A 20014-nucleotide genomic window follows, 5' to 3' on the forward strand; every position below is an offset into this window, starting at 1 on the left:
ATAATCACTATCGTCAATTCTGGGCGATATTGCCAGATGATAACAATTTTTTTGTCTGCAATTAAAGATATGAACTTAGAAGACATGTGGTTTCAGCAAGGCGCCGCAACGAGCCATACAGCACGAGCGGTTTTCGATCTACTGCGTTTCGGTTTCAAATTGAATGAGCTCGAAGATGAATTTGGCAGTCACCATTGTAGGTACTTCACGAAAACAATGAACGGAGGAAACCGAAAAAGCAGCATGGTAAGAGAGTGTGTAGAACTGTAGGTGTTGATAAGTGGATAATAGTTAGAGCTTAACAATTCAGAAAGAACGGCAGTGCTGCTATAAACGCCAAATTTCGTATGATGATGCGCGTACTGCAGAAGGTGTCCTTGTTGCGATATGAAGGCATGGATAGTTTTATAGCGAAAGTATGATACATTCCAAGACATCCATTCACATGTTTCCTAAATTTCAAACAAATGTCATCGGCCCAAAAGCCGCACTTTCTGTACTAAAATTGAGTACTAAGACCTAGGTGTTTTTCATTTCATGGGATAAATCGAATCTGACACATTCTAAAATCTCAATAACTGCCATACGAATGAAGTGCGATGGTATCTACCGAGAAGAGAGAAGACTTGCTGGCGCTCACATCATCAAGCAGGTTGGCGCTCGGGCGTGCGCGTAAACCGTTCCAGCCGATATGTGTGAGTTGTGACTAAATATGTGTTAAAATGTTATAGAGGGAGTCCCATTGTCCATGTATTAAAACAATAAAAAATATTCGAACTAAAAAGGAAGTAAATGAAACTAAACAGCAAGCGATGCGTTATGTCGTACGATGTTTGATCCAGACTTGTATTTGCATAGTGCGATGGTTATTGAATGCGAGGTAGCGAGGCATCTAAAAATTTATCTAAATTAGCTGTAAGGCTCACCGAAACGCACCGTAAAGCTCTCCGAGAATGCTTTGAAATTCACTCTTTTGTTTTGGTTGCAATGCTGGGTACAATTTCTAAAATAAACGGTAATAATCATTCTATATGTCCCTTTTTGAATAATTGTTTGTTTTGAACACGAAAATAACTTACATCCAAGACGACGTTTCATATGAGTATTGCGACAGCATAAACATTAAATTTCAGGCAGCCATGATGGTATTAGTGGACACGAAAGGCGAAACGCATCTAATATACATGGAGCTTTCCATTTGACAGGTTTTTTGTCGGGGGTATGGGGGAAACATCTTTGCTCAACTCTCTTTCATTCTACTCTACTCGGGCCACTCAGGAGTCAAGCGCAGCCGCCGGCTATGACGAAACGTGGTTGTATAATCACGGCAGTAGTCAAAACGTAAAACAACTACACATCATTCCAGAGCGAATCGTCGACTGGATAACAAATTGGAGCGGCTGTGACGTGGCGTGTACCCACAGTTTCGTGCTAGCTGGAACGCCCGAGAGGAAATTGACAGCAACAGGACAATAACGGAAAAGAGTTAAAAGTATGAATACAATACACCACATTGGAATTCATCACACTCCGGGAGAATGCAACCCAACACGGAAACCCGGTTTTGATTTTTAAACAAATCCTAATGTGGAAGCGGAAAGCTTTTCTTCTGTAGTGTATTGTGTTCGATATTACGCAACGTGGCACACTCACACAAGCACGCGAGCCACTGTGTCTTAGTTTTTCTTAGTTTTCGATTAGTTGTGGATTCCACAAAAAGTTTCCTTCCTACGAGCGACGTGTGCCACATCAACATCAACACGCGTCAACAACACAAAAATGGCTGTGCACAACCGACAAAAAATAAAGCAGTAAACCGAATAGGGGAAACCAGCTACATAAAACCCACACAAACATAAGCAAAGTGCAACAAGAAATGCGTGTACTGTCCGTTGACGAGTGTCGGTAAGCTGTGAACTGACGACAGAAACTGTGGTGCTCGTTTCTCTTCGGTTAACTCTTTATTTTGTTCGGTTACGTTTTTGGTGATCACACATTTTCTTCCTGTTGGTCCATGGTTTTGTTGTTATGTTCATCTTATACCTTCTTTTGCTCCAACTTAGTTGGTTAATCAGAGAAAAGTATTCTGTCCCTTTGTGTGTGTCAGTGTATTCGTGAAAGAGAATCCAACGCACCACACAACCAGTGCTGTACAGTACATGCCAGCGTGGCATCATCATCAACAGCAACTCCAATCAACTACTCGCCAATTCCAACATTCCCAGCAATCGGCCTGCTCGCGCCCAATGCGACACTAGCATGGCAGCATGTGCACCGAACGGAGTATCCTGTATCGTTTTTATAATACTTTAATTTTTATGTACCGTAAGTAGAAAAAACGTCTAAATTTTAAAATAATCTATGATCGTGGGTTAGTTGATGGGTCACTATTGTATACAAAAAATACTATTACATACCAAAATTTCCAAATATCTTTGGAAATGTTTCCAAAGGAAAAACAAACTTTGGTGTGCTTGCAATATTCAGCAGCGGTAAGGAGGTATAAAGTCTGAAACAGGAAGTATAAGTAAGACATCGCAAATGACAAAAAAATATAAAATATTTTTTTTTACATGCGCACACATTACGCATTTACAGCAACGTTAGTACGGTTACTTCACAAATAAATTTCCATATTATACATATTTGATATTGTCTAACGCCACTGGTTTCGTTATGGCTTAATCAAACAATCCGAACACATATGGTAAATGACGACAATGATCGAAGATGAGGAAATATACAACTTTCTTCATTTCCGCATTGTATATCGATCAGCATAGCAAAAAGAATATAGCAACTCCATCGAAACAAGGATGAGATACTGGTCGTTGGAACGTCGTAATTTCTTAGTGATGTGCATGATGGAAAGAGAAGGACCTATGGAGGTTAGTTGAAGACGATAATGTTAAGTAAGACGACCAGCAACAATCAGAATCCGGTGTCAAGGCTTATTCGTCGAGGCAACGGTAGTTGCAAGTTATTCAATGGCACTCAAGTGAGTTGATTGAATCTAATGAATCTGCTAACAACAAATTCACTCGATGGTGAGCGTTGGCTTGGACACTTTGATTCCAAAATTTGGGATTAAAAAGCCTGTGGATTTTGATTATTTATAGAAATAAGTAAAAAATATGAAGTTGCCTAGAGTATCTTAGTGGCTGTTCCTAGTGAAATCGTTTCATAAAAGTGGTATTGAAATGTTAAAGCGGCGCCGGAATGATTGTGTGACTCCTGATGGATATTACGATAAAGAATAAAGCCAATTTTAAACGAAAAAGGAATTTTCTTTCTTAGGGCCGGGACTTTTCAGCCCACGCATACATACGAGGTGTGATCAATAATTTTCGCGACATTTGAATTTTCTCGGGCTACGTATATCCGATTTTTTTGTGGAGTTAGGTTACTACACATGTCAGTAACTTATGGTGAAAAGTTCGGCCATTTTGAGTAATCAGTCAATTTTTGACAGCTGTTTTGCTTGGACGTGTTTTGGCTCATCGTCGATTTTTATGTACTCTAAAAGTAATTGACCACGAAGCTGTAATTTGAGTTTTGGAAAAAGGAAAAAACAGGAAAAAGTTACAGGGGGCCAAATCTAGAGAATACGGTAGCTTTGGCATCATTAGTGTGTTGTTTTGGCCAAAAATTCGCGCAGAAACCACGATGTGTGAGGAGGGGCGCGACAACCAATTTCGGGTTTCCCACAAATTCGGGCATTCGTAACGGATTGCATCGGACGAATTGCGCATAACTTGCAGGAAATATTCTTTATTGACCATTCTATCCTCTGGCAATAACTCATAATGCACCACGACCATGCAATGGAAGAAAATTGTAAGCAAAACTGTTCACATTCGACCAAACTTGGCTTTTGGAAGTTCACATCTTCTCGGAACTCTGACAAAATTTTGAACTACCGATAAGCAATGCTTTTGGTCTTAAAAGCTTCACCATGAGCCACAGCCAACATTTCGATTGCGTCCGAGCTCTTAATTTCGTTTTTCACACAGAATTTGATAAAGATTCTTTGCCATCCATTTTTTGGAAGAGACAAAAATCGACGATGAGCCAAAACACGTCCAAGCAAAACAGCTGTCAAAAATTGACTGATTACTCAAAATGGCCGAACTTTTCACCACAAGTTACTGACATGTGTAGTAACCTAACTTCATAAAATCGGATAATCAAATCGAAAATCGGATATACGTAGCCCGAGAAAATTCAAATGTCGCGAAAATGATTGATCACACCTCGTACATACATACATACATTTCTAATAGGAGTTATCACTCATGATTCAAACAATTTCTCCCCGTTGGTAGAGTAGTCGGTTACGCTCGTTGTCATGCAGCTAGCCATTTGTTTCGATTCCCGAAAGGCCCTGAACAAGCAATCCAATTTGGTTGGTGGCTGGCGTGACAGAGGAGTCAGCGCGGGGCAAACAACCCTGTCCGTGAAACCACATTGTTACAGGAAGCAACAAAAGATTTACATTGTCTCTGCTGCAGGCCAAGACCACTCGGAGGGTGTTGCCGGATAAGAAGATTCACGCAATTTTCTTTATTGGACCGTCATCCAGAATTTGCAACTGAGCCAAATCAAGAAATCTACAGGCAATCTAGAGAGACGTATGGGAGAAAATGGTATAAAGTGTTTTTAATTGATCAGTTTTTAAATTTGCATAGCAAATAGAAAAATTGACTTTATTTACTTACTTTACGATCCTCGTCTGTTCAATAAACTCCGTGCTCGCTTTTGATCAAGCGCCGTTGTTCGCTAACCTGTTGAAGCGCGGCCGAGATGTCCTTCGCCCGAAAATGGCGTTGTAAACGATTACTGTCAGCTTTTGTTTTACCTGGAGTGAACGTCGCTCCAGGCGGACTAAGGAACCTCGAAAGTAATACGACGTTTACACTTCGATGTTCGTCTTCACCATCCGAATAAAATATCTACACTCCTCAACGTTTGTTTCAACAATCCTCTTCGCACGACTCTGCACGACTCATCGACTCTTGTCATGGACTCGTTCTGAGCTCGATCTTTCGTACGTTCTGTCGTACTTTATTATATACCTAAATTTACACTAAAGTTGTCTCTAAATCTGGTAACAACAAGTCGAGAGTTGCTTGTTTTGACGATCGTTGGGGTAGGCGTCCTCTGTGCCGTCGGCCGCCGGTTTCCGTTTTTTTCTTCGGGTTGCGTTTTTTCAATTCGTTTTTTCTTCGGGTTGCGTAAATGCTGAATAGAACGAGTTTTCCCATTGCTCAGACTGTAATATCACATGCGTTGTGCGCCAACCCCCCTACCCTATCATGTCGGTCTAGAGAATCGAACCCAGGCCAGCTGCGTGACAACGATGAGCGTTACCGTCTGCTTTTTCAACGTTGGTTTTACAGCAGTCTATTTACCTGAAAACGCCTGTTTTAAAGTACTAAGTAATGTAAATATGGCTTTGTTTCGAATATTTTACGCGTTTGAAAATGTCTTTTAAATGCTCAAACACATAAGAATTTTTCCATTCTAACATTCACAGTGATCTACGTTACCCGTTCGTTTGGTGTGATCCTCGAAGAATACGTTGTGGACCAGGGACGCAACCTGACACTTCGTTGCGATTCTAGTCATCCGGTGAAATGGGTTCGCGAAGGGCGACGAGAAGACGTGAGACAGCTTCAGGTAAGATCATCATTCAGCATTCAGCAGAAACAATAGTATATAACCTATACCCTAAATAAAATAATATTATCAAACAACAGATGAAAACAGAATTTTACAATTTAAGCAATTTTAGAATTCATCATACATCGTTTCGTTGCCATTAAACTAGCCCGAGTTATTTCATTTTGGTTTTGGTTTGGCAGATTGGATTTGCCTCTGCATTGCTGCAGCTATGGTGTAGGTATGGAGCCTTGACCATGAGGGTTGTAGTGCCCTGGCTCGCGTCAAACCTTTAGACATTGGCCGTTTCCTAGCTAGGAACGTTTCCAGGGGTCGCTGCGAGGAGGCTACCTAATCTGTACATTTGGGTTCCATACTGGAATCTATTCCAGCTGAGGCCTCACTTCAAACCCTGCATTTTTAGAATTAGAATAATAATGTTAAAGAATTTAGAATTTTCGCTTAGTAGAATCCTCAAATCATAGTTTAACGATTGTCAGTTCTTCGAAACATGAACGGTTGTGGTTCCACTATTTGTCTGGGGAATTTCCTCAGATATTTCCCTATACAAACAGAGCTCCAGTTAATCCATTGGTATCCATTCCATTGGAAACTGGGAAAAGTTTCTTACATTAAATTGTGTGTTTCCTTAAATTGGAAGTTAGGTAACTTTCTTACTCTTTGTCAAAAGATTATCTATAACGTCTGCTGCTAACGAATCTATCTGTTGCAATTCTAACAAAACTGCTCGTCAACGTTGTGCTGCCCGACACTGCACTGCAAGCGAGGCAAGACTTGTTGGTCATTATCTTGACCATTGTCACCGGAAACTGCACTGAGAGCGTGAGAGGCGTGCGCTGGTCGTAGTCGCGATCAGCGCAAGCCGACCCTTTTCTGGATCGTATTCTTGTTGAAAAATGGTATAGCGATAACTGCGTTAGTCAAAACGATTCAAACATGTTAATTTAGCAAATTAGCGCATGATTTTGTAAATGTCCAATATTGTTTACCAACTCCGGCTAAGGGTTATTAATCCTAAAACGGAATTACATATCTGATACATAGTAATCATATCGTTCGAAAATACATATTTCTTCGTTTATGCTGAAGTGACCATCGGTAAATTGAATTTAAAAAGAAGTTTGAAGCTTCCCTGCTTCACCATAGGTTGATAACTGTTTTCATGATAGTCTCTGCAACTGTTTCATTGATGAATATAATTCCTACTAGCAGACCCGGCGAACTTTGTTCTGCCCCAAAGGCAATAAGTAAGCACGTTTAGGATTTTATCTAGTTTTTTTTTCTTATTAGGATTAGGATAAATTGAAAAAATCTAGTACTTTAACTCCGTAAAAACAATCCGTCACAAATAGCACCAGAGATATTAACATTGTCTCTGGTGCAGGCCAAGACCGCACAGCGGTTGTAGCACCAAATAAGTTTTTTAACGATTCTTTAGTAGGCTTTTTCAGGACTTCTTTTTTCTTCAGTTAAGCACCTTGTGATACATTACACTTTTGGTTTTCTTATCAGGCGCAAGAACAAACACGCAGATGGTCTTCTGACCCGTGAACATGCCACATATAATTGACCATGGGAAAAACATTGATTTTCCAACTTCAGCCACAAACTTTCAAGGATTGGCCTTGTGGTTTGTTAATGGTCATAGCGAATGCAAGACGGATCCGAAGTTGAATTCTTTTAAAATCAAACGCCATATTGGTTGGGATCATCGGGATCCTATGAATGAGAACTTCCTCGCCTTGGAATTTTCCTCTAAGTATCGTCGCGTAAATCTCATTCTTCATCAATTTTCTTACTAGCAAACGCGTAGCGTTGCACAGTTTCGGTTGGTTTATGTTTCGAAGCATGATTACTACGGAGCCAACCTCTAGGCGTAAATTGTACGATGGTAAGCCAGACATATCGAAGGATTTTGATAATTATTCCTAATTATGTAGCTTAGGTAATTTACATCTGTATTCTGAGCCGCATTAATTCAGCCGCTTCGCTTTTGGTATTAACGAAGCTTATTGGCACGATAGCCAACGATAGCAGGCAAAATCAATTAGTCCCGGCTCGCAGGACGCTTTGACGATCGAGTCGAACGTTTCCGCCCAATTGTGGACAGAAAAAAACCCCTCCGCCCCACCGGCCGTTATGGTTTTTGCTGACCGCGGTGAGTCACGGTTCGCAATTCTGAGGAAATGAAATCAATCCGCTTGATTCGTTGACAGGTACTCGACCATCACCGATAGTCAGCAGTTGCCGAGACAATTCATCAGCAGATGTATCGTTAAGTAATGCAACTCTCATGTTTGTTGTCAGTTGGAGTTTCTTCCAATAGCGCCATAGATTCGATGGTTTGAGGCAAGCGTTCATTTCGTCGGCCCGTTGGCCGTCGTTGCGCCCGCTGCCCCGATTGTCACGCAGCCGGCTTTCTTTCGATTCCCGATACCGCCATAACAGGGTGGTGGTTGGCGCAGGACCAACAACCCCGCCCGTAAAAAAAACCCTTACAGAAAGCATCAGAGATTAAAGGCCGGTCCAGACGCTACGATTTGTCTATGCGATTTGTCGTAGCGATCTGTGAATCGTCCACACGGTTTCATAACGATTCAACATCGATTTCATGTGATGTTATTGTCAAACCACCATTAACACACGCACACATGTCTAATGTTTATCCACCATCAACACACGCATACTTGTATGGAAATTGGACAGATAGGAATGCTCTTTTGCTCAGATTTTCTAGATCGGCGTCGATGGTCGGCAATGACCAAAATCGTTGCAATTTTGCTGTCCAGATGCTACGACTTGCCCCGCTGATAGAGCAGACGGTAACGCTCTTCGCTGTCAGCGCAGCTGGCCGTGGTTCGAATCCCGGGATCGGTTGTAACTCAACCGGCCATGGTTTCGATTCCCGATACCGGCGTGACAGGGGGGTTGGCGCGGGGCTAACAATCCCATCCGTAAAAAATTAAATGTTACAGAAGAGCATCAGAGATTAACATTGTCTCTGGTGCCAGGCCAAGACTGCTCAGCGGTTGTAGCGCCAAAAGAAGAAGAAGTCTGTCTGTGCGGGGTGCATCTCTAACATCGAAAATAACTGAAACGGGTCGACGAAACCAAAATTTATCGCCACTAGCTTTTAGAGTATCGGCATCACAAACAACATGAAAAATTTCGGCCGCCTAGCTTGAATTTTGGCCTTTTTCAAAGAAAAGCTGTTAAATGTACCGAATTTTCTCTTTGTTGACTTCCATTGTTAACACCCTGTAACTCACAAACGAATGGTAAAAACAAAAAACAGTGAAAGCCGTTTTTAAAGTGTGAAGTATTGGCTTTAAAACGAACCTAAACTTGAACCTGTACGATTGATACTTCACAAGATATCATCACAAAAGACATCTATCGTGAAAAACGTCGATTTCTTTTTCCCCAACCTAATATAACAATATACTAATATAATAATAAACTAATAATAACTAATCTAATAACTATAAGTTACGGTCGTAAGCAGTTTCTAAGCAACGATAGCAACGTCACAGGAACCGGTAGCGCGACGGCAGACATAAACATTCCGATATTCCAACAGTGTCGGATGTCAGCGGCGAAACGGTGGACAAGTTCCCACGCTCGCAGACCAGAGCCAAAGACCAGCGGCCAGCAAACTAACACCTGTTGTGAATCTAATAAAATCAGTCTTGGCCGAACCACCGAACCGTGCGTTTCTATCTGAGTTCTCGCTCAAAAGAAACATAACTTATATACATTGCTTTTCATAATGATAGCCTCACCCGTTTTTTCAGACTGAGGTTAAGATAAAACGCTGAACCTATTTTTCGTAGATGAGGAATCAATTAGTTTTGCAAAAGAAATAATATCCATTGTTTGATTTTCCGAAATAAAAATTATTTTGACTTAGGGAGCCAAAAAACGAAAAAACGGCTGTTTCAAAATGATAACCTCATTATGTATTATTCAAGAAAATAGGGCCACCCAGTAAAAATGAATGAAAATTATGATGTTTTAATAATCGGTGGCCTCTCCACTACGATTTATTACTTGAAATATACGTTTTGGCATACTTTCGGATAGGCTCTTTAGCACGTTCATCGACAGGAAACGCCAAGCATTTCTAATCGCTACTTCAAGCGTCTGTATGTTTTCGTACTGCTTGACATCCGCATAGACTAGAATCGCATAGACTAGAATCGCATAGACTGTCGAACTAGAATTCCCCAAACATTCTCAATAGAGTTGAGATCTGGAGAAACATCCGGCCAGGTCATTTAATTTACTCCCAAATGTTCTAAGTAAATTTTTGTTGACCTACTTGCATGGACAGTTGCATTATCCTGCTGTAAAATTAGCTGGTGGTAGTTGAAACGATGCAGGTATGGCTTCAAACTACTCTCCAGAATGGCTACATACCCTTCACTGTTCCATCGTGAAGGAACTTTTGCTAAATTACATTTAGCTCGGCTGCTAAACGCACCCCATACCATGATGGAACCTCCGCCATAATTCCGTCGTCTAAAAAACGAGGTTCCCGCCTCAAATCGCGCCAGTAGTGGCAAAAACCATCCGGCCCATCAAGATTGAATTTCTTTTCGTCACTCCAAACGACCTGAACTTAAAAAAACTCAAATATTGGAGAACTCAATGTATCGATAGCTTACATAATTCCATCCATCTTTCCATGACATATGCTCGTTCGCAAATTGCAATCTTGCTGTTTGTGGTGTGTCTGCATTGCTGGAATTTTTCTCATTGATTCTCTGGCCATGCTTACAGAGGAACTAAGAGTTCTCCAGATTGTAGAATAGCTAACATTCATGTGGAATTAATTTTTAATACGCCGACAACATTTCGTAGTTTTAGACGCAGCTTTAACTACTCTTCGTTCATCGCCAGAGTAAAGTAGTTTTGGCCGTCCAGATGACTTCCGAGTCCCATATTCCGATGGATATTTCAAATAATTATTGACAACCTTTGGAAATCGTTTTAATAATGAGGCTATTTCACCATTTGACTTCCCAACACTATGGTACGCTTCAATTTTTCCTTTCTCGCCTTCTCCTAATAGAGTTCCACGACCCATTTTTGATCAAAATGGCCAATTGACTACAGGAAGTATGCGAGACTTCTTCTTCTTATTTGGCTCTACAACCGCTGCGCGGTCTTGGCCTGCACCAGAGACAATGTTAATCTCTGGTGCTCTCTCTCTAACATTTCATTTTTACGGGCGGGATTGTTAGCCCCGCGCCAACCCCCCTATCACGCCGGTATCGGAAATCGAAACCATGGCCGGTTGAGTGACAACCGATCCCGGGATTCGAAACCCAGGCCAGCTGCGTGACAGCGAAGAGCACTACCGACTGCTCTATCAGCGGGGGTTATGCGAGACTACTGAGATAATAAAACTCAGTTACTTGACAATTCAACTACTTTTAGTAGGACTGGACTAGGACTGACTTTTACAAGTGAGGCTATCATTTTTAAACAGCCGTTTTATCGTTTTTCGGCTCCCTAAGTCAAAATAATTTTTATTTCGGAAAACCAAACAACGGATATTTTTTTTTTTGCAAAACTAATTGATTCCTCATCTACGAAAAATAGGTTCAGCGTTTTGTCTTAGCCTCAGTCTCAAAAAACGGGTGAGGCTATCATTATCAAAAGCAGTGTAGTTTTGCTCTTTTTGCACTTTCATTTGGCAAATTCGTAGCCATTGCACCCAAAAGTCGGTGCTGATGAAGGCAAGCAAAGCAATTGCACATTTTATCCTCAAATCTTTACAAGCGTAAACTTTCCTTCTATTTGTTAAAGCAATGGTATGTTTCCGGTAAACGGAGTTTCGCTGGTTTCACCTGCGGCATTCGGTAACAACAATGTATTTTTTTAACTGGGCATGGCATGATTGTCTTGTGAATGTGGTCTGCTTGGCAATGTGTGTGTTTCCTGATTTGCCATTGAGAATTATTCCTCATCTCTATATCGTCACGAAAGGAAAGTGTACGCTTTGAAGTTTCGTTGGGCCATCTGACAACACGAAAAAATACTGAGTGCTTCAAATGGCGGGAAGTAGTGGTGAGAATAATAAAATTGTTTTTCATTTTTCCTTTTACATGCGTAGATGCGTGTGTTTATTAGATAAAGAAAGCGGTGATAGCGATCAGAACAATGCGTTTCACGGATAACTATCCAATGAATAAAAACCTCTGTGGCAGTTTGGCATGTAAAAACTATACTCACATGCGTAAAGTGCGAAGTAGAGATGGTGATGTCGTGAAGGTTTCAAGGTAGGGAGGATCTGGTATACTCACTCTCGCGGTGAATACAGTGTATGGAACACATTGAAACAAAAATTATATACAACTAATTTATATACCATAAGCAAATTTTTATGCTTGCATTAATTTAAAAATAAGGGGGAACGATTTACGGTTAATTTTAAAAAGTAATACAAATTGCAACCATTGTTGACTGCAACCTTGAGCAATTCAGTGTGAGAAGAAAAACAACATACTTTCTCCGTCACTGGCCCATGCACACGTAGTATGGATCTCTCCTGCTGAGATGCAAGAATTTCACCTGGAAAAGTTTAGTAACCCGTGCACGAAATCAGTTTTAAATCTTTGAACAATCGTTACAAGACTAGTTTTCTTAATTTCTTTAAACAAAAATGACAATTCTCGTTGCCGGTAACTAATTGCAGTTCTTCGATCCCGAGTTGTCATTGTGTTGCACTCTCGTCGACGATTGGCGAAGGACGAAGCAGAAAAGAAAACCGACGACGATCAATAACAATACACACAAATGCAAATACTTTTTGTAACTTGGTTGTGGTTCCGGTACAGTAAGGTACTAGGCCAAAATCACTGTCCTTGCCATGGAACTGTCTTCTTAGGTATACATAGTAGGGATCCGTATTTCATTAATCGGTCGCCCCTGTTAACATGCATTTAGATTAAAAAAAAACTAACCCCGGAGAGGTCACCTGGAGAACAGACGCGCTGTTTTGACAGCCCCTCCAAGATGAATGTACACTCGAGCTTTCTTCCCTCTCTAACCATAGCTCTCTCTGTGGCTGAAACCCGATTTTTCCATTCGACGACATGCGGACGAAGGGATAGGGATTGCTGGATTTAAAGCTAAGAAGCCACTGTTGGGCGCCCGCTGATAGAGCAGTCGGTAACGCTTTTCGCTGTCACGCAGCTAGTCTGGGTTCGAATCCCGGGGCCGGTTGTCATGCAGCCGGCTATGGTTTCGAATCCCGATACCGGTGTGACAGGGGGGTTGGCGCGGAACCAACAACCCCGCCCGTAAAAACGAACTTTTACAGAAAGCATCCAGAGATTAACATTGTCTCTGGTCCAGGATAAGACCGCTCAGCGGTTGTTTCCGAAGAAGAAGAAGAAGAAGAAAAAACAACACTGAACATTTATTCCTCTGATTTCATATAAACAAAGTACGGAGGTGCTAGTAAGCAGCTGTTTTTAGACATCTTAGTACACATATGATGGAGACGCCTGGTATTCCTCAACGGTGCTGCAGCCTTTCATCTGCTAGACCACTATTTATATCTTTATGTCAACATTAGATGATGTGCTTTTATCTTTTTGCAGGGCTTTTATTGTTCTATTAGTTTTATAGTTAATTAGCACTTGATTTTAATTGCCTTCATTCTTGATTTCACTGTTTTTCAGATGGATGGGTCGCTAGTGCTGACAAATTTAAGTGCCCAGGACAGTGGGCAGTACACGTGTGCGGCTGCCGTGACTACCCTCACCACTGTCGCCGAGAACGAGGATTCCAGAGAAGACAATACCACTCGCGCCAATATTAGCACGAGTCAGGCCATTACTCAAGACGAATTGAGTCGTGTCGAATCATACGCCAGTTACGAAAACGCAACTGGCAAAGAGATAACACAACAAGAAGTGGAAAACGTCGTAGATAGGGTGAAGCATCAGAAAGAAGAGATTGTAAAGGGTAACCGGGAAGCATCGTCCCACCAGATGGAGAACTTTGTCGAGTTGTTGAAGGTGAACGTAAAAGTGCGGACACCACCGTTGGCGGTTTCAAATTTTTACGTACGGGCTTCCACCATCATCGCGGTGCTGGTGTGGGAAGTGTTGCCGAATAGGACGGGAGGCTATGCCATACGTGACTTCACCGCCGAGATGCGCCGAATGCACGATACTGATGATTCTAGGGATATAGACGAAGACATACCTGAGCTGCCTTGGGAGACGATCGATCCGCGCCACATCAGTCCGAACGCGGTAGGTGACACCACTTTAATTGTTGCTTCCTTACTCTTAACTTCCCAGTAATTCATAAGACAAGTTCAGGGCGTCAGGGTTTTTCGGGTTCTCGAAAAGATTTTTTAATCGTAAGAAAAATAACGCGGAAGAATAAATGTTTGCAGCATCTTCAAATATAAAAAAACTTATAAATAAATAAGTGGTCTGTCCCACATTTTTAGTCTTATTTTTTTTATTAAATTCACTTTCACTCTGAACACTGTTTCTTACAGCGTCAGCTAGAAATCTACCATCTAATACCCAACACGACGTATGAATTTCGTATCTGGGGTAATAATCAGCTTGGAGCCGGTGAGGTTGTCACTATCTTGGCTACGACACAACCGCGCATGGAAGAGAAAGGTAACAGATCGCTAATGGAAACAGCTTTTCTGCTAGCCTGAGTATATACTTTGATAGACATTCTTTTCTCATATCAACTGCAGATCTTGTCCGGCGTATTATGATCGACGCCAAGAACTTTGATACTCGTGTTTGGATAGCCGCGGTTGGCATCGTGATGGGTACACTCTTTATCTTGTCGCTCGGGACCTGCATTGTGCTGTACAAGGAGTGCCATGAGCCAGCCGGTAGTAATATAAACGATATTTCACACCGCTGTTAGAAAATAGATAATCTGCCTACCATTTGCTTTTATGTGTTTCTGTATTGTTTGAGCGTTGGTCTAATTTCGCGGTATTATTTTCATTACGCTTCTACTTTTTCAAATGCTTTACCTTAATTAAAGATTAGGTTGGTTTCAAGATTCATCATTATTTTTAATTTGATTATCTCACGCTCGTTTTCAGGTTCTAGATTTCGTATACATTTAATTGTTTCTTTGCTACTCTTCAGATGCTTTGCTTTGGTATTGAAACCTTGTACCTTTCGAATTGAATCATTGTAGAGCTTAGAAACGAAGAAAGACTGACAAGTGCCTGTCGCGTACTTCATACTGCAGTAGTCCGCTTTCATTACGATTATGATCAATGGTTCTGTCTTCGGAACAAAATCAAAAGTATTCTCTTTTATACATATACGAGGGCTGTTCATTTGAATTTCCTCGGGCTACTTATGTTCGATTTTCGATGTATTTGTAGCGTTAGGTTGCTACACATGTCAGAGACATATGGAGAAAAGTTAGGCCATTTGGAGTAATCGGTCAATTTTTGCCAGCTGTTTTGCTTGGACAAGATTTGGTTCATCGGCGATGTTTGCCTCTTCCAACAAATGAACGGTAAAGAATCTTTATCAAATTTTATGAATGGTTCAAAACATTTCAGAGGGGCGAGAAGATGTGAACGTCGAAGAGACAAGTTTGGTCGAATGTGAACAGTTTTGCTTACAGTTTTCTTCGATTGTAGGGACGTGGTGTATCATGAGTTGTTGCCAAAGGACAGAACGATCAATAAAGAATATTTCCTGCAACTTATGCGCAATTCACCCGAAGCAATCAGTCGGACTAAACCGGATTTGTGGGAAACCCAAAACTGGATGTCGCGTCCCTGCTCAAACATCGTTATTTCTGCGCGAATTTTTGGCCAAAACATCACACTTATGATGCCAAAGCTACCGTATTCTCTAGATCTGGCCCAGTTCTCATTATTCCGGAAACTGAAGGAGGCCATGAAAGGACGACGCTCCGATACGATTTAGGAGATAAAGACGGCATCGCCGAAGACCAAAAACTTGTCCAAGCAAAACAGCTGTCAAAAATTGATTGATTACTCAAAATGGCCGAACTTTTCACCATAAGTTACTAACATGTGTAGCAACCTAACGCAAAGAAAAAAAACAAAAATTTAACATACGTAGCCCGCGGAAATTCAAATGTCTTAGAACGTTTTGAACAATCCTCGTATAAACCATCCAATAATAATTAATTATTTTTTACCGCTTTCAAGTTTTAATGTCTTATTAAAATATTTCGATATTCATGATGCTTGTTTCAAAGTAGCAGTTGTATTGTATGTGTGTATAATATGTAAATACGGTATTTAGTCGTTAATTGAAATATAGGAATCAGTTTTTGTGTTGTTTCGCGGAACCTAGAACGTCGAATTTTTACTTCCTTTCGACCTTCCCCGCTTTCAATTAATAATTGTTGTTTGGTCCGGGAAGTAGATCAAGCCGTACGAAAATCTACATCGGAGGCAGGTTAATGTGTTATGTTGTGCGTTACTTTACGCAGAAAAAATCTTGTAAAACACGTCGTAAGACGGCCTACCGTATATTTGGGTTCGCTAAGTTACATCCGGTGTTGTACATTTTTCTATGTGACATGAAATAGATATAAAAGCCGTGTATGTGTTTGTTTGTGTGTGTGCATATGTGTAAGAGGAAGGGAGAGAGAGGGAGAGAAAGCGCGAAAGTGAAAGATGAAAGACCAATATATCAGCCGTTGTCTGTAAAAAGCATTTGACGATGTAGGAAGTCCAAAGTACAAGTATTACCACACGTGGATGGGTGCAGTTCATACGTTACTTTTAACGATTGCTCCGTACTGTGGCCCACAGTGTTCGGTGATAGAACGGTGTTAAAGTGTTTTAAACATGGTGATTACATAATTTATTCGTTCCTTCTGCAAATTCTTCAGCACCATTGATATATTACCATCACCGTTATTATGAATTAAATTCCTTAAATAGTTCACGGCAGGTTACAATTCCGTTTGTGGATCATTCTATTTGACTCTCGCTCCAGACTTAAAAATCGGTGTGCTCTCTCTTCTTCTCTTTGTTTCTCGTATTTCTCACTCTCTTTATCCTTCTACCTCTTTCACTCTGTCGCTGTCTAACATGGTTTTTCCTTTCGCTCTCACCCATTTTCCTCTGGCGCTACGCTTCGACGACTTACAACATCAACTGTTACAACAATCCCAACCGCCAACACGACACAACGAAATCAACCTAAAACGGATCAAAAATTTTATCCACGATGCTGCTGGCTGGGTGTGGTTGGTGGGGCGGTTGGGGCGGGGGGACTTGGGATACCAATGGACTCGTTATGCGTGTTTGTATGTCCGGGTGTGCGTATGTTTGCAGTGGCAGACAAAGAGGAAGAATTGGACAGCCTGGAGCTGGTGCCGAACATCATCCTGAATCCGGGCTTCTGTGACTCGGACGACCAGGGTCAGCAGCCGCTCTCTCCGCCTATGCCTCACACTCCACCGCGTCATCACTACAGTCCACAGCGTTACCTCGTGGGCGGTCGGGGGGGAGAAGCAGGGTGCCACCCGCTGGGTTGCGGTTCGTCCACCCTTAGTAACGGCACCATTGCGAATCGAGGTACTCGCCCGGATGCCTGTGATGCCGACGACGACGACGAAGGCGAAGACGAGCCTATGACATTCAGCCGCCGAATGTCGATCTTCTTCACCGGAAACACTATCAAGCGGATTTGAATGAATGATTTTTTGGAGGACAGCGTACCATGGCTGAGTACGCTGACCACATTGGGGGATCCTTGCTTCGTCTTTTTCCCAAGCTTACCCTTTAAGCATCTACTTAAAAGCTTCTCTAACTCTTTCTTTTTCTATCACTCATTCGCTCGTTCTGGCTGTGAAAATGGTGAAACTTGTCCCGGTTTTGTAATGGCTCCGTTTTTGCGAGATGTGCCTTGCTTTTCTCCGTTCCCACTTCCCCCCTCGCTTTCATAGGATAGGGTTTCCCCATGTGCTGATAAGTTGTAGATTTTTTAAAGGTTGGATAAAGTGTAACAGGCCATGTGTGGGAGAGTGGAGAGAGAGACATGCAGATGCACCATACTGTCAACAGTTCGACTTCTAAGAAATATTGATTACAGCTACCTTTTTTTGGGAATATATTTTTCTGATTGTTCTTGAACCACATATAACAGTCTGGTGTTTATTGCTATTGTCATAGCAACTTTGTTGTACTCTGATTTGCTTGCGTCACCAACAACAACAGCTATTGTTACTTTTCAATAATACCCATGTTTTATCTAAAAAGAGTCATGTGAAAATGTGAAAATTCCTTTTTGGACGTTCGACGCAAATCTTTTTTTAAATAGTTTTTCCATATTTTCTACTTGAACATCGGCTGAAATGAAGAATCATGTTTGCATAGAAGAAGTTGTAAAATAAACAGACAGGCGAACATATTGAAAAACGGTGAAAGGATCAAAATGATCGTTCAAAAACATATGTATCCAATAGTCACAATTTTAATGACAATGGATGCTTTGATAATAATAAAATAAAAAAAGGAGAAAATAAAAGGAAAGAAACAACCCCGTTGAATTTACCTTTAAATGTGATAAGGAGCAGGATTGCGTCCCCGCGTGAAAGACGCCGTGCCGCAGATTACACATAGCTGCTTCCTTTCACTTTTGTTGTTGTACAATAAGAAATTTACCGGTTTATGCCGAATGTGAATTATTAGTTTGCATTGAAAATAATACCAACCCTAAACAACATTGGTTACAACAATGAAATGATTTTCGAACACTAATAAAGATGAAAGAGCACCCAAAAGGTTTTTACCATTGATTGCTCTTCTTCGTCTTGTTGTTGGAATGTTGTTCAATTTACAGGTTCAACACGCTTTGCTTTATGAACGCTTGGCTTGAACCAAAAAAATGAATATTCGTGAAATCGCAGCGACAACGCGCAAAGCAACTCAAAATAATGTACTCGCAACACCGGCTATACCAATCACAAATAAAGTAAATAACTACCGTAATTGTTGAGCTACTCAGAACCATTGAGCTTGGAGAAGCAGAAATAAAAAACAGAAAATACAAAATATCGAAAACAAATATCACATACACACATAAAACCAACATTTCCACTCATGAGAACTTGGAATAACGTTAAACCAAAAATAGTAAAATGAAAGCGGAGCTGTTTTATCGTGGACATTGTTGCGACACAAAAAGACACATCACCACTACGTCACATGTTAGATAACCGCAAAACAACAAATAAATAAAGATGTTTAAAAAGCATACGCATTAGTAATATACATGATGCAAGAGCAAGAAAATTAACAAAAGAAGAAAACAAACATAAAAGAAAACATCACTTTACTGAGCATTATTACGGTGTGCGGGTACATCGTATGCATGGCGGATGTAACGGAAGCTGTTTAATGTTGCAATCTTATACAGCAACTTCGCCGCAACCTAAATCGAGTGAGAATCGAGCAGAGTATAGACGACAGCCAGTGCTATATTAGATAAGTATTTAAATACAGCAATACGCAATAGATAAAAAATCAAAACACCTTAATCTAGGAACGGGAAAACGTTGATCAATAATTGACGTTGAAACAATAAAAGCATAAAACAATACAGCTATTTTTACTAGCCGCTTTCTTGGATCGATTGCTACATGTATTAGCACTGGAGCTGAGTTGTACATTATCTACAGATAATTCTGAAGCTTTGAAGATTTCGTTAAAACAGTTGTTTGCCTCGTTTATATTAAGAATTCAATCAATGAGAAAGGGATAGAGTTTATAATCTATCTATAAACTATAACTACCCTTCTCGCTTTTGTCGCTTTGGAGGTGTGGGACTACGCGAAACCATAAGGCAAAAACTAAAGTGAGGTTAAAACATGTGTATAGGTCTATTTTTGATCTGTTTAGCGGAGTCGACCCCCGCTGATAGAGCAGTCGGTAACGCTCTTCGCTGTCAGCGCAGCTGGGCTGGGTTCGAATCCCGGGATCGGTTGTCACTCAACCGGCTATGGTTTCGATTCCCGATACCGGCGTGACAGGGGGGTTGGCGCGGGGCTAACAATCCCGTCGGAATAGAAAGTGTTCTTCGAATTCTGGGGAAAGACAATACGCACAATCGTGCGCATACTGCCCATTCAATGGATAGAACCGTTTGTGGCTACCTAAAGTAGCATTAACGTCTTTCGGCAAATTGCTATAGATCATTTTTGTTTTCTGTGTAATAACAATGACCTATTACTTTTCTTGGACTTCCTGAACACCTCGAAAAGTGCTTTTGCGTTGGTTTTCTATGGTATATGTCTCGCAGCAACAAGCTAAACATTAGTGCAACTG

General features: G+C 41.1%; 1 protein-coding gene across 3 annotated transcripts; it reads left to right on the forward strand.

The window, feature by feature from the left end:
- Nucleotides 1-1263: 1263 nt before the first annotated feature.
- Nucleotides 1264-19617, forward strand: LOC128273077 (uncharacterized). Of its 3 annotated transcripts, none has more exons than XM_053011002.1 (7): nt 1264-1341; nt 2064-2325; nt 5537-5679; nt 13377-13955; nt 14210-14339; nt 14423-14566; nt 17021-19617. In XM_053011002.1, exons 2-7 carry the CDS (start codon nt 2268-2270, stop codon nt 17377-17379), a joined length of 1413 nt encoding a protein of 470 aa, XP_052866962.1. In that variant the 5' UTR covers nt 1264-1341; nt 2064-2267; the 3' UTR covers nt 17380-19617. The 3 variants fall into 3 exon arrangements, with proteins under 3 accessions (XP_052866962.1, XP_052866955.1, XP_052866970.1); XM_053010995.1 differs by having other exon boundaries at nt 1330-1492; XM_053011010.1 differs by having other exon boundaries at nt 1330-1492; nt 2108-2325.
- The last annotated feature ends 397 nt before the right edge of the window (nt 19618-20014 follow it).

Source organism: Anopheles cruzii, chromosome X (genome assembly GCF_943734635.1).
Source record: "Anopheles cruzii chromosome X, idAnoCruzAS_RS32_06, whole genome shotgun sequence".
Classification (NCBI taxonomy): Eukaryota; Metazoa; Arthropoda; class Insecta; order Diptera; family Culicidae; genus Anopheles; species Anopheles cruzii.